The sequence below is a fragment of the Gopherus evgoodei genome, chromosome 2 (assembly GCF_007399415.2).
Source record: "Gopherus evgoodei ecotype Sinaloan lineage chromosome 2, rGopEvg1_v1.p, whole genome shotgun sequence".
Taxonomy (NCBI): Eukaryota; Metazoa; Chordata; order Testudines; family Testudinidae; genus Gopherus; species Gopherus evgoodei.
Window position 1 is genome coordinate 12,931,145 of NC_044323.1, and position 20,244 is coordinate 12,951,388.

A 20,244-nucleotide genomic window follows, 5' to 3' on the forward strand; every position below is an offset into this window, starting at 1 on the left:
ATGCCTGGGGTATTGGTCCTTGGTCTTTAAAAGAAAATGCTTATGAATTAAACAAGCAAATTGTTGCCATGCTGCCAGCTTAAGCTTCAGTACATTTGCACCACAGTTATTTGTACTAAGGTGTCCAATTGCTTTGTTGTGCCTTGGTAAGAATTTTCTTCATTATTTAAAAGGTTAGAATAACATCTTGCACACAGCAGGTTGATCAGTTTGAACAGAACTATATTAATGGGCTGTAGCAATGCTCTTTTCTGTAGTTTGACACCTCAGATCCAGTGAGGATCCCTAAGCAAATAACAAGAGGTTTCTGCTTGCTATATAGAGTTTCATTAGGGTTAAGTTCTTCTTCGAGTGATTGCTCACATCCATTCCAGTTAGGTGTGCGCGCCGCGCGTGCACATTCGTCGGAAACTTTTTACCCTAGCAACTCCAGTGGGCCGGCAGGTCGCCCCCTGGAGTGGCGCCGCCATGGCGCCCAATATATATCCCTGCCGGCCCGCCCGCTCCTCAGTTCCTTCTTACCGCCGTGTCGGTCGTTGGAACTGTGGAGCGCAGCATAGCTGTCCTCCACGTCCCTAGCTCTCCTAGTTCTCTATCGTTTATCTATCGTTCATCTCTAGTCCAAATAGTTGTTAAGTAGTTCTTCGCCGGGGGCTTAGCCCTTCCCGGCACCCGGCGCCAGGCTCATGCCTGTTTCGCCGGGCTTCAAGCAGTGTGCGGCCTGCAAGAAGCCCATGCCTACCAGCGATCCCCACGAAGCGTGCCTGAAGTGCCTCGGGGAATCGCACAGATCTGACAAGTGCCGCATCTGTAAGGCTTTTAAGCCAAGGACAAAGAAGGAGAGGGATCAAAGGCTCCGGACTCTCCTCATGGAGGCGGCACTTGACCCGACGGCTTCGCAGGCCGTGATCTCGGCGCCGGCACCGGATCGCACCGGCACTGAGAAGACTCCCCGGCACCGGCCCTCTCCGGCACCGGAGTCAGAACCAAGGCCGTCGAAGTCCAATACTCCGGCCAGGCAGACCCGGCTAGAGCGCCCGGCCTCGACATCGGCCGCGGCGCCGCCGGCACCGTCGACTCTGGGCCCAGCGGGTCCGTCGAGTCCGGTACCGCCGAGCTCCTCCATGAGATCTGGGGTTGAGATACTGGTCCCATCCACACCGGAGAGCTTCGCCTCGGCTCCGGACCTCATAGCCCTGACTGAGCCCACTCGGCTGCCACCCCCGGTACCTCCGGTGCGGGTTGTGTCCAGAGGCAAGCCCATGATGTCGGCACCGCCCAGAAGATCTTGTTCACGATCCAGGTCCCGATGTCTTGGGCGCTCCAGATCCCGCCGCCGCTCGCAGTCCCGGCACCGCTCCCCTCAGCAGTACCGGTCGCACTCGCGGCACCGGTCGACATCGAGACGATCGCGGTCAGGTTCCAGTCGCTGAGACCGGCACCGCGATTCTAGAAGCAGGTCCCGACGCTACTCGCCGCACCAGTCGACCTCCCGGCACCGAGCCGGGGGCAGGTCCCAGTCCCGATCGACCTCCCGGCACCGAGCCGGTGGCAGGTCTCGGTCGACCTCCCGGCACCGAGCTGGTGGCAGGTCCCGGCACCGAAGCGGCGCCCGGTACCGATCAGGATCCCGGCACCGCGACAGAACTCGGTCCCGATCCCGATCCCGGCACCGTTATGACTCCCGGCACCGGTCCCCGGCACCGAGACGATCCTCCGTGCCGGCCCACGCAGACCCTTACCATCCAGGGTCGGCCCCTCCATGGCCCTCTAGACAGCCGTCCGTATCCTCCCAAACGGACAGCGGGTATGTGCTGGGCACCGACCGGCAGACGGCGCTGTTCGGTGATCCGCCGCTGCAGGACCAAGGCCCTCAACAGTGGGGATTCTGGACACCCTGGGCATACCATCAGGCCCAGGGCCCCCAGCAGCTCCCTGCTAGGCCGGCGACTGCGGAGCGTAGGGCTCCTGAAGCCTCATTGTCTCGCCCCCCTCCCTCCCCGGAAGGGGAGGAAGGGTCCAAGCAGCAAGACTCCGCTGTGGCTCCTGAGGCAGAGGCGAGGGCTGAGGAAGACCCTCAGTTAGACACTCTCGTGCCTGGGGTCTCCTCATCCTCCTCCCCGGATGAGGCGGTGGCGGGTACCTCCTCCAACAGTCCCCCCCCGCTGGATCTCAGGGCGCACCAAGACCTCCTCAGGCGATTGGCTCAAAATCTGAGTCTGCAGGCAGAGGAGGTCTCGGAGATAGAGGATCCAATTGTAACCATCCTCTCTTCTGATGCTCCCACCAGGGTCGCCCTGCCCTTCATACGGACCATCCAGGCCAACGCCAACACCGTCTGGCAGTCCCCGGCCTCCATCCCTCCGACAGCGAAAGGCGTCGAGAGGAAGTACATGGCCCCTTCTAGGGGATACGAATATCTCCATGTACACCCGACTCCGGGTTCACTGGTGGTGCAATCAGTGAACGATAGGGAGCATCACGGCCAGGAGGCTCCAGCCCCCAAATCCAGAGAAGCCAGGCGGATGGACCTCCTTGGCCGTAAGGTGTATTCGGCTGGGGCGCTGCAGCTCAGGGTCTCCAACCAGCAGGCCCTGCTGAGCAGATATGCCTTTAATTCCTGGGTGGCAGTGGACAAATTTAAGGAGCTGCTGCCACAGGATGCTCGCCAAGAGTTTACGGCCATCTTGGACGAAGGCAAGAAGGTCGCACGCACGGCCTTACAAGCCTCCCTGGACGCTGCGGACTCGGCTGCCCGTACCCTCGCGTCAGGAGTTACGATGCGTCGCATCTCCTGGCTGCAGGTTTCCGGCCTTCCGCCGGAGCTCCAACATACTATACAGGACCTTCCTTTCGAAGGCCAGGGCCTGTTTTCGGACAAGACAGACCCCAGACTCAAGAGTCTGAAAGACAACCGGGTCATTATGCGGTCCCTCGGGATGCACACCCCCGTGACGCAGCGTAGACCCTTTAGGTTGCAGCAACAACAACAACAACGCAGGCCGTTTTCCCAGTTCCGCCAGCAGCAGGACCTTTACAGGCGTCGCGGCAGGAACGGAAGGCGCAGGCAGTCGGGGAACCAAGGGGGGCAGAACCAAGGCTCCTCAAAACCCCCGCCTGGACCTAAGCCTTCATTTTGAAGATGCGCCCGAGGGCGCAGTAACAGTTTCCCCTATGGATCCTTCCCCCCCGTTTTCCAACCGCCTTTCGTTTTTCCTCCCGGCGTGGTCCCAAATAACATCGGACCGCTGGGTCTTAAGCATGGTGCAGACGGGATACCGCCTGCAGTTTGTTTCATTTCCTCCTTCCCGCCCTCCTTCCTCGTCCCTCTTCAGGGACCCCTCTCACGAGCAATTCCTTCGGCAGGAGGTGCAGACGCTCCTCAGCAAAGGAACTATAGAGGCGGTTCCGGAAAACGAGAAAGGCAAGGGGTTTTATTCCCGCTACTTTCTGATCCCCAAGGCCAAGGGGGGCCTCAGGCCTATCCTCGACCTGCGAGAGCTCAACAAATACCTCGTAAAGTTGAAGTTCCGCATGGTATCCCTGGGGACCATTATTCCATCCCTGGATCCGGGAGACTGGTACGCCGCCCTCGACATGCAGGACGCGTATTTCCACATTGCCATTTGGCCGCGCCACAGACGCTTTCTCCGCTTCGTTGTGGGGGCTCTTCATTATCAATTTGCAGTCCTCCCATTTGGCCTGTCCACGGCCCCGAGGGTGTTTACAAAGTGCATGGCAGTTGTCGTGGCGCATCTTCGGTGCAACCGTGTCCACCTGTTCCCTTATCTGGACGACTGGTTGATTCGGGGCACGTCGGAACAACAAGTCAACAGCCATGTCCGCGTGATCACCGGCATGTTTGCAAGTCTGGGCCTCTTGATAAACGCAGACAAGTCCACCCTGAGGCCCACTCAGAAGGTGGAATTTATCGGGGCCGTCCTGGACGCCACTGTGGGCAGGGCCTCGCTGCCTCTGCAACGGTTCCAGACCATGGTGGCGATCGTTCAACGTTTGCGGTCAGCCCCATTGACGTCAGTGAGGACATGTCTAACCCTGCTAGGCCACATGGCGGCTTGCACCTTTGTAACCGACTACGCTCGGCTCCGCATGAGGCCTCTCCAGCTGTGGCTTATCAGTCATTACAGGCCGGCAAGGCAACCGTTAGACATGTCAGTCACAATCCCCCAGAAGGTCTTAGATTCTCTCGGCTGGTGGCTAGACCAGTCCGTATTATGTGCGGGTCTTCCCTTCCACCCCTCTCAGCCCTCGGTATCCCTGACAACGGATGCCTCAGATCTAGGCTGGGGGGCCCACCTAGGGACCCTGCGGACACAGGGCCTGTGGTCCCAGGAGGAGGTGGGGCTACACATCAACATGCGGGAGTTGAGAGCGGTCCGCCTTGCTTGTCAAGCGTTCTGTCATCAGCTTCAGGGTCGTTGTGTCGCCGTGTTCACGGACAACACGACGACCATGTACTATATCAACAAGCAGGGCGGCACCAGGTCCTCCTCCCTGTGCCTCGAGGCGATACGACTCTGGGACTTTTGCGTAGCCCACTCCATTCACCTCAGAGCTTCTTTCCTCCCTGGAGTACGGAACACGCTGGCGGATCGATTGAGCAGATCCTTCCTGTCACACGAGTGGTCCCTTCGCCCGGACGTCGCTCTCTCCATTTTCCGGAGGTGGGGTTATCCCCGGGTGGACCTCTTCGCGTCCAAGGGGAACAGGAAGTGCCAAGCGTTCTGCTCCTTTCAGGGCAGGGAGCCGGGGTCGATAGCGGATGCCTTCCTCATCCAGTGGTCGACCCACCTGTACTATGCGTTTCCCCCGTTCCCTCTGGTCCACAAGGTCCTCCTGAAGGTGCGCAGAGACAGGGCTCTCGTGATCATGGTGGCCCCAGCATGGCCCAGGCAACACTGGTACACGATGCTGCTGGACTTGGCCGTAGCCGGCCCAGTTCCCCTGCCCCTTCATCCGGACCTGATTACCCAGGACCACGGGACCCTCTGTCACCCAGACCTGCAGTCGCTGCACCTGGCGGCGTGGCTCCTGCGTGGCTGACTGGTTCCGAGCTGCGCTGCTCCACGCCTGTGAGAGAGGTGCTCTTGAGCAGCAGGAAACCGTCCACAAGAGCCACATATTCGGCGAAATGGAAACGCTTCTCCTCTTGGTGCGTAGAGAGAAATCTCCGCCCTATGGAAGTTTCGGTAACCGAAATCTTAGACTATGTTTGGTCCCTCAAAGGGCAAGGTCTGGCCTTATCGTCGTTGCGAGTCCACCTAGCAGCTATCTCCACCTTTCACCCGGGTGCGGACGGTCGCTCCGTTTTTTCTCACCCGACGGTGTCGAGATTCCTTAAAGGGCTGGAACGTTTATTCCCTAACGTCCGTCCCCCTGCTCCAACCTGGGATCTTAACCTGGTGTTGTCCCGGCTCATGGGGCCCCCCTTTGAGCCATTAGCTACTTGCTCCCTGCTCTACCTCTCTTGGAAGACTGCCTTTCTAGTGGCTATCACCTCAGCTAGACGGGTGTCGGAACTCCGAGCTCTTGTGGTAGACCCCCCATATACGGTCTTCCACAAAGACAAGGTGCAGCTGAGACCACACCCTGCTTTTCTGCCCAAGGTGGTCTCGGCTTTCCACGTCAACCAAGAGATTTTCCTTCCGGTTTTTTTCCCAAAACCTCACTCCTCAGGCAGGGAGCAGCAGCTCCACTCGCTGGATGTCCGTAGGGCTCTCGCGTTCTACATAGAGAGGACTAAACCCTTCCGAAAATCCCCCCAGCTTTTCGTGGCGGTAGCAGATCGTATGAAAGGGCTTCCTATCTCCTCCCAGAGGGTATCCTCTTGGGTTACGTCCTGTATCAGGACCTGTTATGACTTGGCCCATGTCCCTACGGGCCGTGTGACTGCGCATTCTACCAGGGCGCAGGCGTCGTCGCTGGCTTTCCTCGCCCGTGTGCCCATCCAGGAAATCTGTCGGGCAGCGACCTGGTCATCGGTCCACACCTTTGCTTCCCACTACGCCCTGGTCCAGCAGTCGAGGGAGGATGCGGCCTTCGGAACTGCAGTGCTCCGTGCCGCGACTTCTCACTCCGACCCCTCCGCCTAGGTATGGCTTGGGAGTCACCTAACTGGAATGGATGTGAGCAATCACTCGAAGAAGAAAAGACGGTTACTCACCTTTGTAACTGTTGTTCTTCGAGATGTGTTGCTCACATCCATTCCACACCCGCCCTCCTTCCCCACTGTCGGAGTAGCCGGCAAGAAGGAACTGAGGAGCGGGCGGGCCGGCAGGGATATATATTGGGCGCCATGGCGGCGCCACTCCAGGGGGCGACCTGCCGGCCCACTGGAGTTGCTAGGGTAAAAAGTTTCCGACGAACGTGCACGCGCGGCGCGCACACCTAACTGGAATGGATGTGAGCAACACATCTCGAAGAACAACAGTTACAAAGGTGAGTAACCGTCTTTTATAGACAGAATTCCATCCTCTCTTGTCTTGTGAAGCCAGCTGGAGCTCTTTCACTAACACCGTGGGGAAATGGCAGGGTTTTTGGCATTGTTTGTTCAGTCAAACAATTGTTTTTGGAGGTTAGAATAGCCAGGGAGCTGGAATTGGGTATAAATCTCTGGGGTCATTGTTATTTATAGCTTCTTAGTGTTTAGGTGTACACTGATGGTCAGCTCCAATGTTGTTAGTGAGTCAGCCTGAGCAGCAGTCCACATCTGGGACATGACAATAGCAAAGTCACTGATTAAATTGATTTTGAACATAGAGAGACAAAGCCAGTAAAAGTACTTGAGCTGCAGCAGCGGAAAGGAGACTAAATATCACCAGAACTAGGCTCACAGAGACTAGTTTTCAGATGGAGCTCCATGTTTCCACTCTGAACTGTCAGACTGGCACTTTGTTTTAAGGATTGATCTAAAGCCTGTCAATAGGAGTCTTCCCTTTGATTTCAAAAGGCAGCGGATCTAGTCCTTAATGTGCCTCATTGCCAATACAAGCATCCAAAGGATGCATTTAGATGTCCTATTAAAATGTCTGTTCAAACAGGCCCATTCCTGATCCTCCAATTGGTCAGAATTTTTTTCCTCTAAAATAACAGAAAAGACAGAAGTTGCTCACTTGATTACAGTGGGAGCTGCTGGGTACTCAGCACTTTTAAAAATGAGGCAATGTATTTAGGTGCCTAAATAAGGATTTAGGAGCTTAACTTTAGGTGTCCATTTTTGAAAGGCTTGGCCTTTGTTTTCACTAATATTAAAACCATTTGCTGACCAAACCAGCTTTTTATTGTTGACCGCTATATAGAAGCAAGGAGATTATTTTTTCTTCTAGCTTTACCCAAGACTGGTGAAAAGGCAAAATGTCAGTGCTTTCCCTATACCAAGAAAAAGTGCTTGTTAACAAAGGAAGCAATCCAAAAATCACCACTCAGATGTAATATAGACAAGAACTAGCTAAAATGCTAAAATAATATCCTCTTAGTCCCTCAGTTGCAACCACTGCAGGTGCAGAGCTTTACATTGTTGCTAATTTCAGTTTATTTGCAAACTTTACGGGCAAATCCTGAATGAGCATATACCTGCAACTAATTATTCAAATATGAGATAAACATTGCAAGCTGCTTTAACATACAATGCTGCTTCTCCTTTTGTAATGGCATTTCCACAAAATTAAAGAACCTCATTTCATGGTTGTGTGCTATGATAGTCTCCTTCAATCTTGTTAAACATTTGTGCTGTCACTTTATTGGGTCCATTGTTTATACTGTAGCCTGTCCACCCTTTTTTCATGCTTGAAAAGGCTTTTATGGTACATGGAAAATTAAAGCTGAACCAGCTCCAAATGCAGCCTTTAAAATGCTGCCAGAAAGGAGCCTATCTTCAAGCAGCACTGGCATACCTCAGAATTGTAGTTATTCAGAACAAAATACTGTTACAGTGTTGTATATCCTCATTTATATGTAAATTACAGTGTGTGTGTGTGTGTGTGTGTGTGTGTGTGTGTGTGTGTGTGTGTGTGTGTGTGTGTGTGTGTGTGTGTGTGTGTGTGTGTGTGTATCCTTATGGAATACAAGCGAGAAACATTTCCAATGAATGAAATAACAGCACAAAAATAGTTTTGCTTGTCCTGCTGGAGATGTCTTTTTTAAAACTCAGATGTAGTTTCATGGCTGGACTTTAAAATGATCTCCTGCATTACTTTGAGAATTGTTATTTTTGTTTAATTTCCATTGAAATGTAAGTACTATGAACTGTTATGCCTGTCTAATGATAATACTGTGTAGTTTGTCCTGGTTGCCTGATTCCTGGATGTGTTCTCAATCTCACAACACCTCAACTGCCAATTCTACATACCACTGTTAGTTTTCTCTCTTTTAATACAGAAAGACACACATATTCCCTACAAAGGATAACTGTTCATAAATTTCCCCGAGTAACATAAATCATCTTCAAGAATTTGAATTGATGGAAACTTTCTTTCTTAAGTGGTAGTGGAACGCATAACAGATTTCAGGCTAGATTGGGACTTGGATTCATACCTATGCAAGAGAGTAAGAGTATTGCTTACACTCCTGCATAGTCTACCCAGACCTTGCATTCTGACGCTGCATTGGCATGGAATAGGCAGAACTTTGAATCCATCCCTCACTCACTGGTCAGTGCAGCTGAGCAAGTGGGAGGGGTGCGTGTGTTGTAATTTGTTGCGGGTGTAGATCAGCAGCAAATTACACGCCCTTGCCCCAACTGAGCTATGAGGAAGCAAGGAAAGAACTATAACTTAGATATATCTCCTTCAAAAAATATTCACCCTTACTCACGCTGGATAGTAACTTACTCTGCAAATAGTCCTTTTAATATCAACACGACTATTTGCTGAATAAGGCACTATGTAACATTGTCTCTGAATTGGCATACTGTGGTTACTGAGGAAAACAGAGAAATTTGAAAATCCAATTGGATTAGAAATATTCAGGTACTATAAATAATAAACAAGAAGGGAGTTCTGCACTCAGTATACTTTTATGTTGCTAGTCCTATTGAAACTAAACTCTCACAGAGATAAATTGTGTAATGATAAATGTAACAGGAAGTATGCCCATGAACAATCCTGTTGGAAAAGTAATGTGGTGCATATGTTACATTTATTGTTGCAATTTTGGACCTTAAGGAGTATATTCTCTGTGCACCTGGGAGTAAAGAACATGTTTTGCATAAGGGGTGCCAAGATGTTTCTTGACATGAGCACTTCTGCACAAGATAGCAGAGGTATAGTGTTTTTCCTTATAATCAAAATATTTGGGCTTTCTGGATGGCACAGTACAAGAAGCACTACTTTTATGTGCTAAACTGTGTGTCACAGTAAGTAGAAAGATGATATGATATTAAAAAGAGAAACTAAATCAGGGGTTGGCAGCCTTTCAGAAGTGGTGTGCCAAGTCTTCATTTATTCACTCTGATTTAAGGTTTCTCGTGCCAGTAGTACATTTTAACATTTTTAGAAGGTCTCTTTCTATGAGTCTGTAATATATAACTAAACTATTGTTGTATGTAAAGTAAATAAGGTTTTTAAAATGTTTAAGAAGCTTCATTTAAAATTAAATTAAAATGCAGAGCCCCCCAGACCGGTGGCCAGGACCTAGGCAGTGTGAGTGCCATTGAAAATCAGCTCACGTGCCATAAGTTGCCTATATCTGCATTAAATAATCCGTAAGAATTTGAAGTGGGAGATTTATTTATGCTTTATAATTCTGCAGAGGGAATTAGAAGAGCAATTTCTTCTCTCTTATTATTTTCATTTGTTTGTTGTTTCTTTTTACTTTGAAATTTGTTTCTGTAGTTCCTTTGCCAGGTTATTTCTTTTCCTTTTGCAATATTTTCTTTGACTTTTATGTATTTTATTATGTATGCCAAATTGGTGTGAATGGCTATGTAATTTTGTAAATGTTTTCTTTTTTAATAAAATATTTTAATTTCTTTGATTTGTTGAGGGGTTTTTGAAGGGGGAAAAAGTAAAGCAAGCTAATTTATCTAAAATCTTTCTCTCTGTTCCCTTGCTCCATAAACCCCAGATAGCCTGATGACTTCTTATATTGTTCACATTTACAGGATTTTGTTTAAATAGGTTTTGATTACAATAACTTTTCCTTTATTATGATTTTGACTTTAATTATGATTCTGTCAGTAACTGACTTTTTTTTAATAAAAGAAATTAATAACACGTTTTTTAAAAAGCAATTGCTGGTAGCCTGGTTTAGCCAATGATTGAAGTGGTGCTTTAAAATTCCTTATAGTAGTCTTCTCTGGTCAGCCAGTGGTTGATATTTCTAGCCACAGAACTTTGATGTTATATATTGTCAGTATTATGATTATTATTTTATGTGTAGTGGCATCTAATGGTCCCAACCCCACTGTGCTGGGCTTTGTATAAACATGTAACAAAAGGTCAATCTCTACTCTGAGGAGTACACAACATGCATGCAGTTCTGGTCACTTCAGCTAAAAAATAAATAAGAATAGGAAAAGATTCTAAGGAGGGTAACGAAAATGATTAGGGGTATGGAACAGCTTCCATAAGAGGAGAGATTAAAAAGGCTGGGATGGCTCATCTTAGAAAAGAGACAACTAAGAAGGGGGCATGATAAAGGTCTATAAAATCATGACTGGTGTGGAGAAATTTGTTAAGAAAGTGTTATTTGCCTCTTCACATAACACAAGAACTAGGGATCACCTGATTAAATGAATAGGCAGAAGGTTTCAAATAGACAAAAGGAAGTACTTCTTCAGTCAATGCACAGTCAACCTGTGGAACTTGCTGCTGGGGGTGTTGTAAAGGCCAAAATTGTAACAGGGTTCAGAAAAGATTTAGATAAGTTCATGGAGGACACATCTATCAATGGCTATTAGGTAAGTTCATGGAGGATAGGTCCACCAATGGCTATTAGCCAAGATGGTCAGGGTTGCAACCCCATGTCCCTGACCCTCGAAATGCAAGAAGTTGGGACTGAACGATAAGGGATTGATCCCCTCAAAATTTCCCTGTTCTGTTCATTCCCTCTGAAGCATCTAGCACTGGCTACTGTCGAAAGGCAGGATACTGGGCTAGATGGACCATTGGTCTGACCCAGGATGGCCGTTCTTATGCTCTGAAGAGCTCACAGGCCAGACCAGAAGACCAGATGGCAGGGTTTTTGTTTTTTTCCAAAATGTTACCACTGTCACTGAATTACCTTTCTTGCACAGTCCCGTCTTTGGTGGAGACGTCACCTCTAAGGGCGGTCCTGGGGTACCTAGGGCCAGTGGGGGTTCCTGGTCGTGCATGGCTCCAATGATGCACTGACAGTGAGTGTGGCCAGAAATTCCCTGGACACAGTGACAGTGCAGAACCACAATGCTTCCAGGTTGATCAAGGCCTCCCACTCATTCCTCATGGTCACTGCAGATCCAGAAGGTTCCACTGGGCTTGTGGGTGGACCTAGTAGCTCATTCCTCTGCAGGGAGGGACAAAAGCAGCCAGCTTTTCTCTCCTATAAAGTTTTGTCAGGGAAACCTAGTGGAGATTTTTTCTCCCTCATCCTCCCATGAGTTTTACTGTAAAACGTCCCCTGGACCCATCGGGCCTAGAGGTCTGCTTGGGCCTAATTTGGGGCCCAAACGAGAACTGGGCACAACTGACCTGACCCAAGTCTGGGAAGGTTGCCTGGTTTTCTGACCCAATCCTTGCCTTCAAAACTGAGTCAGCGACAACGATGCCTCCTACCCATGTGTTCGGCTCTCCTCCGGCCTGTGAGGTCAGCATGGCAGTGACTGTGTGCCCTGATCTTGCTGTCCACCACCCCTTGCTGTGCTGTGTGTCCTGTGGAGTGAAAGGTGCCACAGCTCCTCTGCACGCTCTGCAGCACGCACAAGCAGCGGGGTGGTGGCCAGCAAGAGCAGGGCATAAAACTGATGCCATACCAACCCCACAGGCAGGAGACCCGACCCTAGCCTGATAGGATCTGGTTGTTTTCCCACATGACCCAGACCCAACACTTGTAGTCAGGTGCCATTGCATTCAGGTCAGGTTGCAGGGTTCTCATCTGGTCTCCATTACTGTAGCATATGAGCAGCTCACAGTTTTTAATCTGTTTATCCTTATCATCCCCTTGTGAGGGAGGGAAGTATTATCATCTCCCCTTTACTGATGGGGAACTGAGCCACATGGAGGCTAAGTGACTTGTTCAAGTCACACAAGGAGGTCTATGGTGGAGCAGGGAATTTATCCTCCATCTCCCAACTCTGAGCACTGGATCCACTGTCCTTTACTGCTGTGGGAACATTGGCATAAGTAAAGCGAACAGGCTTTGTCTCTGTATGAAGTTGTAGCTTGTACTAAAAGAATTCTTACTGTTTGCATTCTTGTAAGTGTGACAGTATTAGGTCTCATCTTAGATACCACATGTGCATGAGAATATCCTATCCTATTGCCTGGCTCAGTATTGCCAACTCCAAACCTTGAAAATCATGAGATTGGCTTTAAACATCATGATTTTAAAAAATATATAAATTTGCAATTCTTTTACTTGCCTTCTGCATTTTGAGCCTTTAGATTTTGTTTTTTCAAATGTTTCTCTGCAGCCGCGAAGGTTAGAAACTTATGTTTTTCTTTAAATGAAAGCTGAGATTCTCACAAAATCGCAGAACTCCAGCAGCTGGAACACCAGAATATCGCGAGACTGGTGATAAAGTCCTAAGAGTTGGCAGCACTGCAGACCAAGAAAAGCCATGTGATGAAGAGGCACTTTTCACCCCTAGCATTTTCTTTGTTTGATATCAAAGGCCAATAACTGGAGCTTTTGTTCAAACCCCTTTTCCTTTGGTACCCATATAATTAAACAGTTAACACATTTCAGAAATAATGTTATAATTATTGTAATTAAATAGAGTTTCTTTCACAAGCTAAGAGCCTACTGAGTTGATGTTTCTCTGATGTTAGAAATACCCTTACTCCTCACTTGCATATTTTTACATGTTCAGTCTGGATCAGTGCCTCTAGATCAAGTTGCAAAATTTTCAAAAGAACTTGTCTGACTTTGATGCCTAAGTGATATTTTCAAAAGAGACTTAGTCCCAGATTTTTAAGGTTGCTCTGCTCAGTGTTGCACTGCCTAAGTTCCATTTTCAAAATAAAAGTCTCATGAAACATAGGCTCGAGTTTGAAAATTCTACTCCATGTCTGCCCTGACTTCATCCTCTCTTGTGCTTTGCTGACCAAGTATGTCCACTTAAACAGACCACTCCATCTGATGAGGCAAGCAAGAAGCAGCTTTTGATGCCCTATCGCCTTTCAGTGGACCATGGTGACCAGCCCTTTCAAAGACAACGAGCAGTGAGTGCAGTCAGTATCATTACCAGTGCCATGGAAGGTAAGACATTCCTTACTGATACCTTAATTCAAACTCAAGTATATGTTGGTAGCAAAGATCATACTGTCATAAATTTCAATATCTGTTACTACAGAAAAAGTTGCTGTACTAGAGGTTAGTGTGATCATTATGCCACAAATATAATGCGCTGGATTGTAACCCTACAATCCAGCCTAAGAAGATAGCAGCACATAGGTGCACCTCCCTGAAAACAGAGCTGGAACTCGGACTGTGAGAGTTGCAGGTAGTTCCTGCTTCTGTCTTGATTCAGGGGGAAGTAATCTGCAGGAGCCCTACTGACCAAAATTACTGCCTACTCCACCCCAGTTCTGGTGCATGGGCCAGTGCACAGACAAGGTGGAGTCAAGATTCTGCCCTCCATGCAAGCTCCAATTATATGAGTAGCCCATACAGGAGTGTAAATCAGGTTCCTACATCCAGCACTCCAAATTGCATCAAATTTAAGTATATACAGGTAAAAGAGTAAATTACATACACTTTTTTTTTGTAAATAACAATCAAGATGAGATATTCAAAAATATTCTCATTGCCAGTCAAGCGAACTGCATTGCAGGTGCAACTTGCATGAAATGTGTTTCCCAAAACCAAAACCATTTTCAATCTTGTCTAGAATTTTTCCTAAAAGCAAAAATCATTTTCTGAAAAGAGCAGGGTAGGTGAAAATGGTAAATTTCCATCTGCGTCAAGTTCATGATGTTGGACCATCCCAACCACTAAAATGTTAGTTCAGTGGCAGAGATGGCAAAATCCCCACCCCAAGATTTGGATCAAATGTATCATTATTTTCAAAATACTAGTATTTGTCCACAAATATTTACAAGACAAAAATACTATTTTCCCCAACTCTAAATGGGAGACACATGTAGTATATAAAAAAAGTGAAAATTGTTATTTATTTAAGGTATCCTTATTATTTGTTTTTATTTAAGGATCTTTAAAAGGTTCTTGAACAATATTAGTGTATCAGATCGCATATTCTATCAACTGGTTTCTGACTGCATCCTTACTCATTAATCACTTGGGGGGGGGATTTTTTATTTCATCCTTCCTTCAAAATTTTATATTGGCAACAGCTGTTATGCTTCAAAATGATGGCCATAACTGAGAGATTTCCAAATATTTCTTATAAAGAAATGGTAACAGGCACTACTGTATGGAACAGTACATGTAATCCACTGTGCAGTCACCAATCTCCTATAAGTAGACACAATTGCTGGGTCCCACTTGCTTCCAAGCTACCTGTGTCTGGATAGAGTCTAGGCACAATTTCTTGCTCTTGTTAAGGATTTTTCAATTGTGTGGTTTAATTAGGTCTTTGCTCTTGGGATGTTGGGTTCTGTTTTCAGTTTATAAATATGGATTATATTTCTGGCCTGTTTGTATATGCATCCAGATCAGAATTGACAAATATTTATACACCTAATTAAATAAATAAAAGTGGCCTCTAAAACTGAGCACACATCAACTGGCATGCACAAAATCAAAAGTTGTGCATAAAAACTAGTATTTGCATGCTCAAAATGGGTAATTAGAGCTGGGATTACCTAGTCTGTATGCACAAATATGAGTTTGCACTTGCAAATTTGGATTTTGCTCCCACAAAAACATATTCACATGTTTTCAGGCCTGTTCTTAGTTGCCATTTTTTATACTATTGTGCTATATAAACTTGGTATATCTCACCTCAGTCAAAGCCATGATCTGCTTAATCTGGGCCATTGGCACTCATCTCACATGAGAAGGCATCAGTTTTCAAATTAATCCACTTTAAAATAGATTATAATTATGTTTCATGAATACAGCAAGCTTTATACATCTCACTTGGTACTCAGTGAGGATGCCATTGATGATTGATGATTGTGGCCCTAAAATGGTAATAGACTCCTTATGGAGCCTCATTGAAGTCACTTGTGGTTACACCTACAATGATCCAGCTGCAGGATCGGTACCTAGTCACAGTTTGGTTTCTGTTGTGTATTGCATACACCCCAAAGTTAGGGAGAGCTTGGATCCAGTATTTTGTTTATAAACACAGGGACATTTTTGGAAATTCAGATCCAGTTCTGAGTTTGGTTTTCAAACTAACCCCCCCCCCCCGCCACACACACACAAAAATCAAAACATTTATTAGGTGACTTGGTGAGAGTTCTGATAAAGATAAGTGATTGTCAAGTAAACAAACTTTCTACAACAGCCATTTGTGTAATATTTATTGTGGACAAGCTTTTTTCTGGGCTTCAGATTCATGATTCTATCTGAATAAAATCTGTTTGAACAGAATCTCATCATAATATTTTTCAGAACAGCTCCTTTATCACCACAGTGTAGAAATGAAAACTCTTTCCTCGAAACATAGAAAGACAGTGGAAAGTAATTAAATTTCTGGTCTACAAATCATAAACAATGACAATGAACAACCCCCCTCCCCACCACTTCTTCAGTTCAACAGCATTCAGTGTATCGTGGCTACAGTTTCATAGTAACTGATACATTGTTATTAACAGAAATGCTTTTTCAAAACACATCTTTCCACAAAATGATTTCACCGGCAAGTCTTGGAATACATATCAAAGAGGTCTGTGTTCAGAAACAGTTTGTGTAATTTAACAGATATTGAGAATTCCCGGAGTTTTGTTGCTAAACAAAATCTAAATGTTTGTAGGCTGAGCTGGCCAGGGTGGAGTAGAGGCCATGACAGATCATTCGGTAGGCGTGGGAGCCTGAACTAAGTATATTACTGCAGTAGTGGTCGTGGAGAAGGGAGGTGAGCGGGCTTATCTGCACTTGCTCCACTTTCCATGGCAGCTGTCAGGGTACAATTCCCCACTCTGAACCTTAGCGTCCAAGAGATGGGGTACCAGCATGAATTCCTCTAAGCTCAATTACCAGCTTAGAACCTGTAGCGCTGCCACCAACCAGGAATTTCAGTGCCTGGTACACTCTGATCCCCCCCAAAACCTTGCCCGGGGAACCCCAAGACCCAGACCCTCTGGATCTTAACACAAGGAAAGTAAACCCTTTTTCCCACCGTTGCCTCTCCCAGACTTCCCCTCCCTGGGTTACCCTGGAAGATCACTGTGATTCAGACTCCTTGAATCACAAAACAGAGAGGAAAATTCACCTTACTCCCTCCTTCTCTTTCCCCCTCCCAGACTCTTCCTGAGAGAAAGTAATCCTGGCACAGAGAGAAATCAGCCTCTCTCTCCCTCTTCCCTCCTTTCTCCCCACCAATTCCCTGGTGAACCCAGACCCAGTCCCCTGGGGTTTCACCAGAATAAAAAAACAATCTGATTCTTAAACAAGAAAAGCTTTTAATAAAAGAAAGAAAAAACAGTAAAATTTAGCTTTGTAAATTTTAAAAAAATGGAATAGGTACAGGGTCTTTTAGCTATAGACACTGGGAACACCCTCCCAGCTTAAGTATACAAGTACAAATTAAAATCTTTTCAGCAAAATACCAATTTGAACTTCTTCCAACCAAATACACATTTGTAAATAAAGAAAACAACCATAAGCGTAACTCGCTTTATCTACTAGTACTCACTAGTCTGAACTTATAAGAGCCTGTATTGGAGAGATTGGAGAGAAACCTGGTTGCATATCTGGTCCCTCTGAGCCCCTAGAGTGAACAACAACCAAAACTAACAGCACAGCACAAAAACTTCTCTCCCTCAAGATTTGAAAGTATCCTGTCCTCTGATTGGTCCTCTGGTCAGGTGACAGCCAGGCTTACTGAACTTGTTAACCCTTTACAGTCAAAGAGATATAAAGTACTTTTGTGCTATTAACTTTTCTTATCTGTTTATGACAGCAGCCAACATCTATTCAAATGCCCTGGCACCACCAGCATTAAGTGTTGTGTAGAAGTGGCCTTTTAAACCCCCCCGAGCCTGTCCAGGGGAATACAAACTTCCTGCGGCTAAAGGCCAGTTACTGTGGGCTAAGGTTTCTCACAGGTGAAGGGCCACAGGCAGGAGAGAGGTGTAGAAGTGGCCTTTTAAACCCCCCAGAGCCTGTCCAGGGGAATATAAACTTCCTGCAGCTAAAGGCCAGTTACTGTGGGCTAAGGTTTCTTCCAGGTAAAGGGTACAGGCCACAGGCAGGAGAGAGGAGCAGACAGTGAGCTCAGATAACTCGAGTAATAACTTGAGTATTGCCCCTAACTCAAGTACCATCCATATAGAAAAAATATTAACCTGACTGTCATGGTGCTTTTAACCCCAGTTAGCCTATACTTCCAGAGGGACCAGCCATAGCTGGGGTCAGCACAACTCATCAGCTGCTAACACGATCACTCTGTGCAGCAAAGGGCCATTGGCTCAACATCAAAAATCCACTAGTTAAAGATCTGCTCCAATGAGTTAAATAGTTTGGCAAAAAAACCCACCTTCCTCTCTGTCAGTTGCACCTGTTTCATTCCGTTTACTCTTATGATCTCCACTGAGTCCTACAAGTTAGAAAGGACCTGAATTTCTAATTTAAAAAAAACAAACAGGAACAAAACCAGAAACAAAACCAATGTTCTGTGTGTTCTTTATACACCAGAAAAAGGCAAAAAAAAGGGCATGGGTCCAATTTTATTTTTCCCTTTGCAGTTCACCATTAACAAAGGCTGTCATATCTGCCATGGGTTTCAGAAATTAATGTAGGTAAGAAATAGTCATACAGCTGACATGGTGTTTATCATATTAAGCTATGGTGCCAAAATCAATAAATCTGTAAGAAGCTAGATCAGTTAGAAAAAGTTGCATTAAATTAATTAGCTGGTATGCTGTAATGTTTGATGCCTAACTATAGGCATCCACTATTACTCTTAAATTAAATTTGACAAATGATGGTCACTCTTCCTGGGATATAGTAGATAGTAAGTACTATCTGTATTTTTGTTTTATTAGAACAGGAGTGCTAGAAACAGGCCTGGAAAATTTCTGTATCTGAACTTTTAGTAAAATTGGTTGGGATGTTTGAATACCAGAAAAGTTTTTTTTTAAATCCCATCCCTGCTTAAAGATGATCCTTGTGTCTATTTTTAAGTGTTCTCGTGCTGAAGAGACTGAAGTAGAAAGTTAAAATTTGCCAGGGGGATAGTCCTCTTTGAGGAGAAATGCTTTGCGTATTCCAGGGAAAATTGGTTTGATTTGACTGAGTAGTAAGTTTTATGATAGCAGCCCCATTAACAACAGTCTGCCAACTGGATAACTGATACTTTTGATGTGGAGGCCAAATTGAAAAATCAAGGAGAAAAAATTGTTTCAGGTGGACTGAAAATGGAAATTCTTCTTCAAGTGCTTGCTCATATCCATTCCAGTTAGGTGTGCACGCGCCGCGTGTACGTTCGTTGGAAGATTTTTACCCTAGCAACACTCGGTGGGTCGGCTGGGCGCCCCCTGGAGTGGCGTCGCTATGGCGCCGGATATATACCCCTGCCGACCCATCTGCCCCTCAGTTCCTTCTTACCGCCCGTGTCGATCGTTGGAACAGTGGAGCACGGCTTAGCTGATCTCCACCTCCCTAGCTATTCGCTCGTTTCTAATCGTTATTGTGTATATAGTTCAATATTCTATAATTCTAGTTCGTTTTATTAGTTCTTTGTAGTAGTTATTGTATATAGTTAAAAGGGATTGGGGATTAGCCCCTTCCCCTCACCTGGTACCGGGGCCCATGCCTGGTTCACCGGGCTTCAAACCGTGCTCAGCCTGTCATAGGCCGATGCCCACAGGAACCCCTCACGACTCCTGTCTCAAGTGCTTGGGCGAATCCCACCTCACAGACAAGTGCCACATCTGCAAGGCTTTCAAGCTCCGGACGAAAAAGGAGTGGGACTTTCGTCTCAAGCAGCTCCTGATGGAGGCAGCTCTAACTCCTCCATCTTCGGCACTGATTGCTGCACCGGGGACAAGTGCCTCTTCCGCACTGGAGCGTATGGGCACCGTGAAGGCTCCTCGATACAAGCCATCATTGGCCCAGGCTCCTGCCCGGCACCGCTCTCTCTCCCCAAGAATCAAGAAGCATAAGACTCCTGCGGCTCCCGTGCCTACGCCGCAGTCAGAGCACCCAACTAAATTGGACCGCCTGGCACCATCAACTGCCGCGGCACCGACATCTTCTGCGCCGTTGATTCCGTTCTCGCAAGAGCCGTCGAGTCCGGTGCCTACCAGCTCCCCGGCACACGCCGTGGTTGAGCTTATTGTGCCCTCCATGTCGGAGACGTTCTCTATGGCAAGGGAGTTTATTGCCTTGACGGAGCCTGAGCTGCTTCGATCCCTGGCACCGCCGGTGTCGGTTCTTCAATGCTGAGACCATCCTCACCCGGCACCACCGAACGTCGCCGGTCACGATCCAGGTCCTGCAGACATTCTCGGTCCTGCCATCAATCCCAGTTCCGACGCCGCTTGCAGTCCTGGTACCGCTCTCCATCTAGGTACCGGTCATACTCGCAGCACTGTTCGAGATCCTGTTCACCAACCCGATACTCTCGGCACTGATCCAGGTCCCAGCACTGCTCACAGCATCATACCTCTTGCAGCTGATCTCGATGCAGGGATTTGAGGCACCAGTCGACCTCCCGGCACCATGCCGGTCGCAGGTCCCGCTCTCACTCTCCATACTGGTATGACTCCCGGTACCGTTCTCCGGTGCCGCGTGGAGATGGATCAGCTAGACGCAGAGACCCTCCCCAAACAGTCTCAGCTGCTCCGTGGCCTTCTCGTCATCCATCCATATCATCCCATGCGGACAGTGCTTCCTATGGGGATTCGGATACAGCAGGGTTGCCCAAGGAACCCACGGCCCGGACCAGGGACCTCA

The 20,244-nt window shown here is 47.3% G+C and overlaps 1 protein-coding gene across 4 annotated transcripts in view; it reads left to right on the forward strand.

The window, feature by feature from the left end:
• Positions 1–20,244, forward strand: part of LOC115645407 (sodium channel protein type 5 subunit alpha-like) — a 382,036-nt gene that overhangs the window by 164,870 nt on the left and 196,922 nt on the right. For all 4 annotated transcript variants that reach the window (XM_030550011.1, XM_030550007.1, XM_030550010.1 and 1 more), the window contains one exon: positions 13,284–13,416. In XM_030550011.1, coding sequence (XP_030405871.1) covers positions 13,284–13,416 — 133 coding nt within the window. The remainder of the gene's footprint in view (positions 1–13,283; positions 13,417–20,244) is intronic.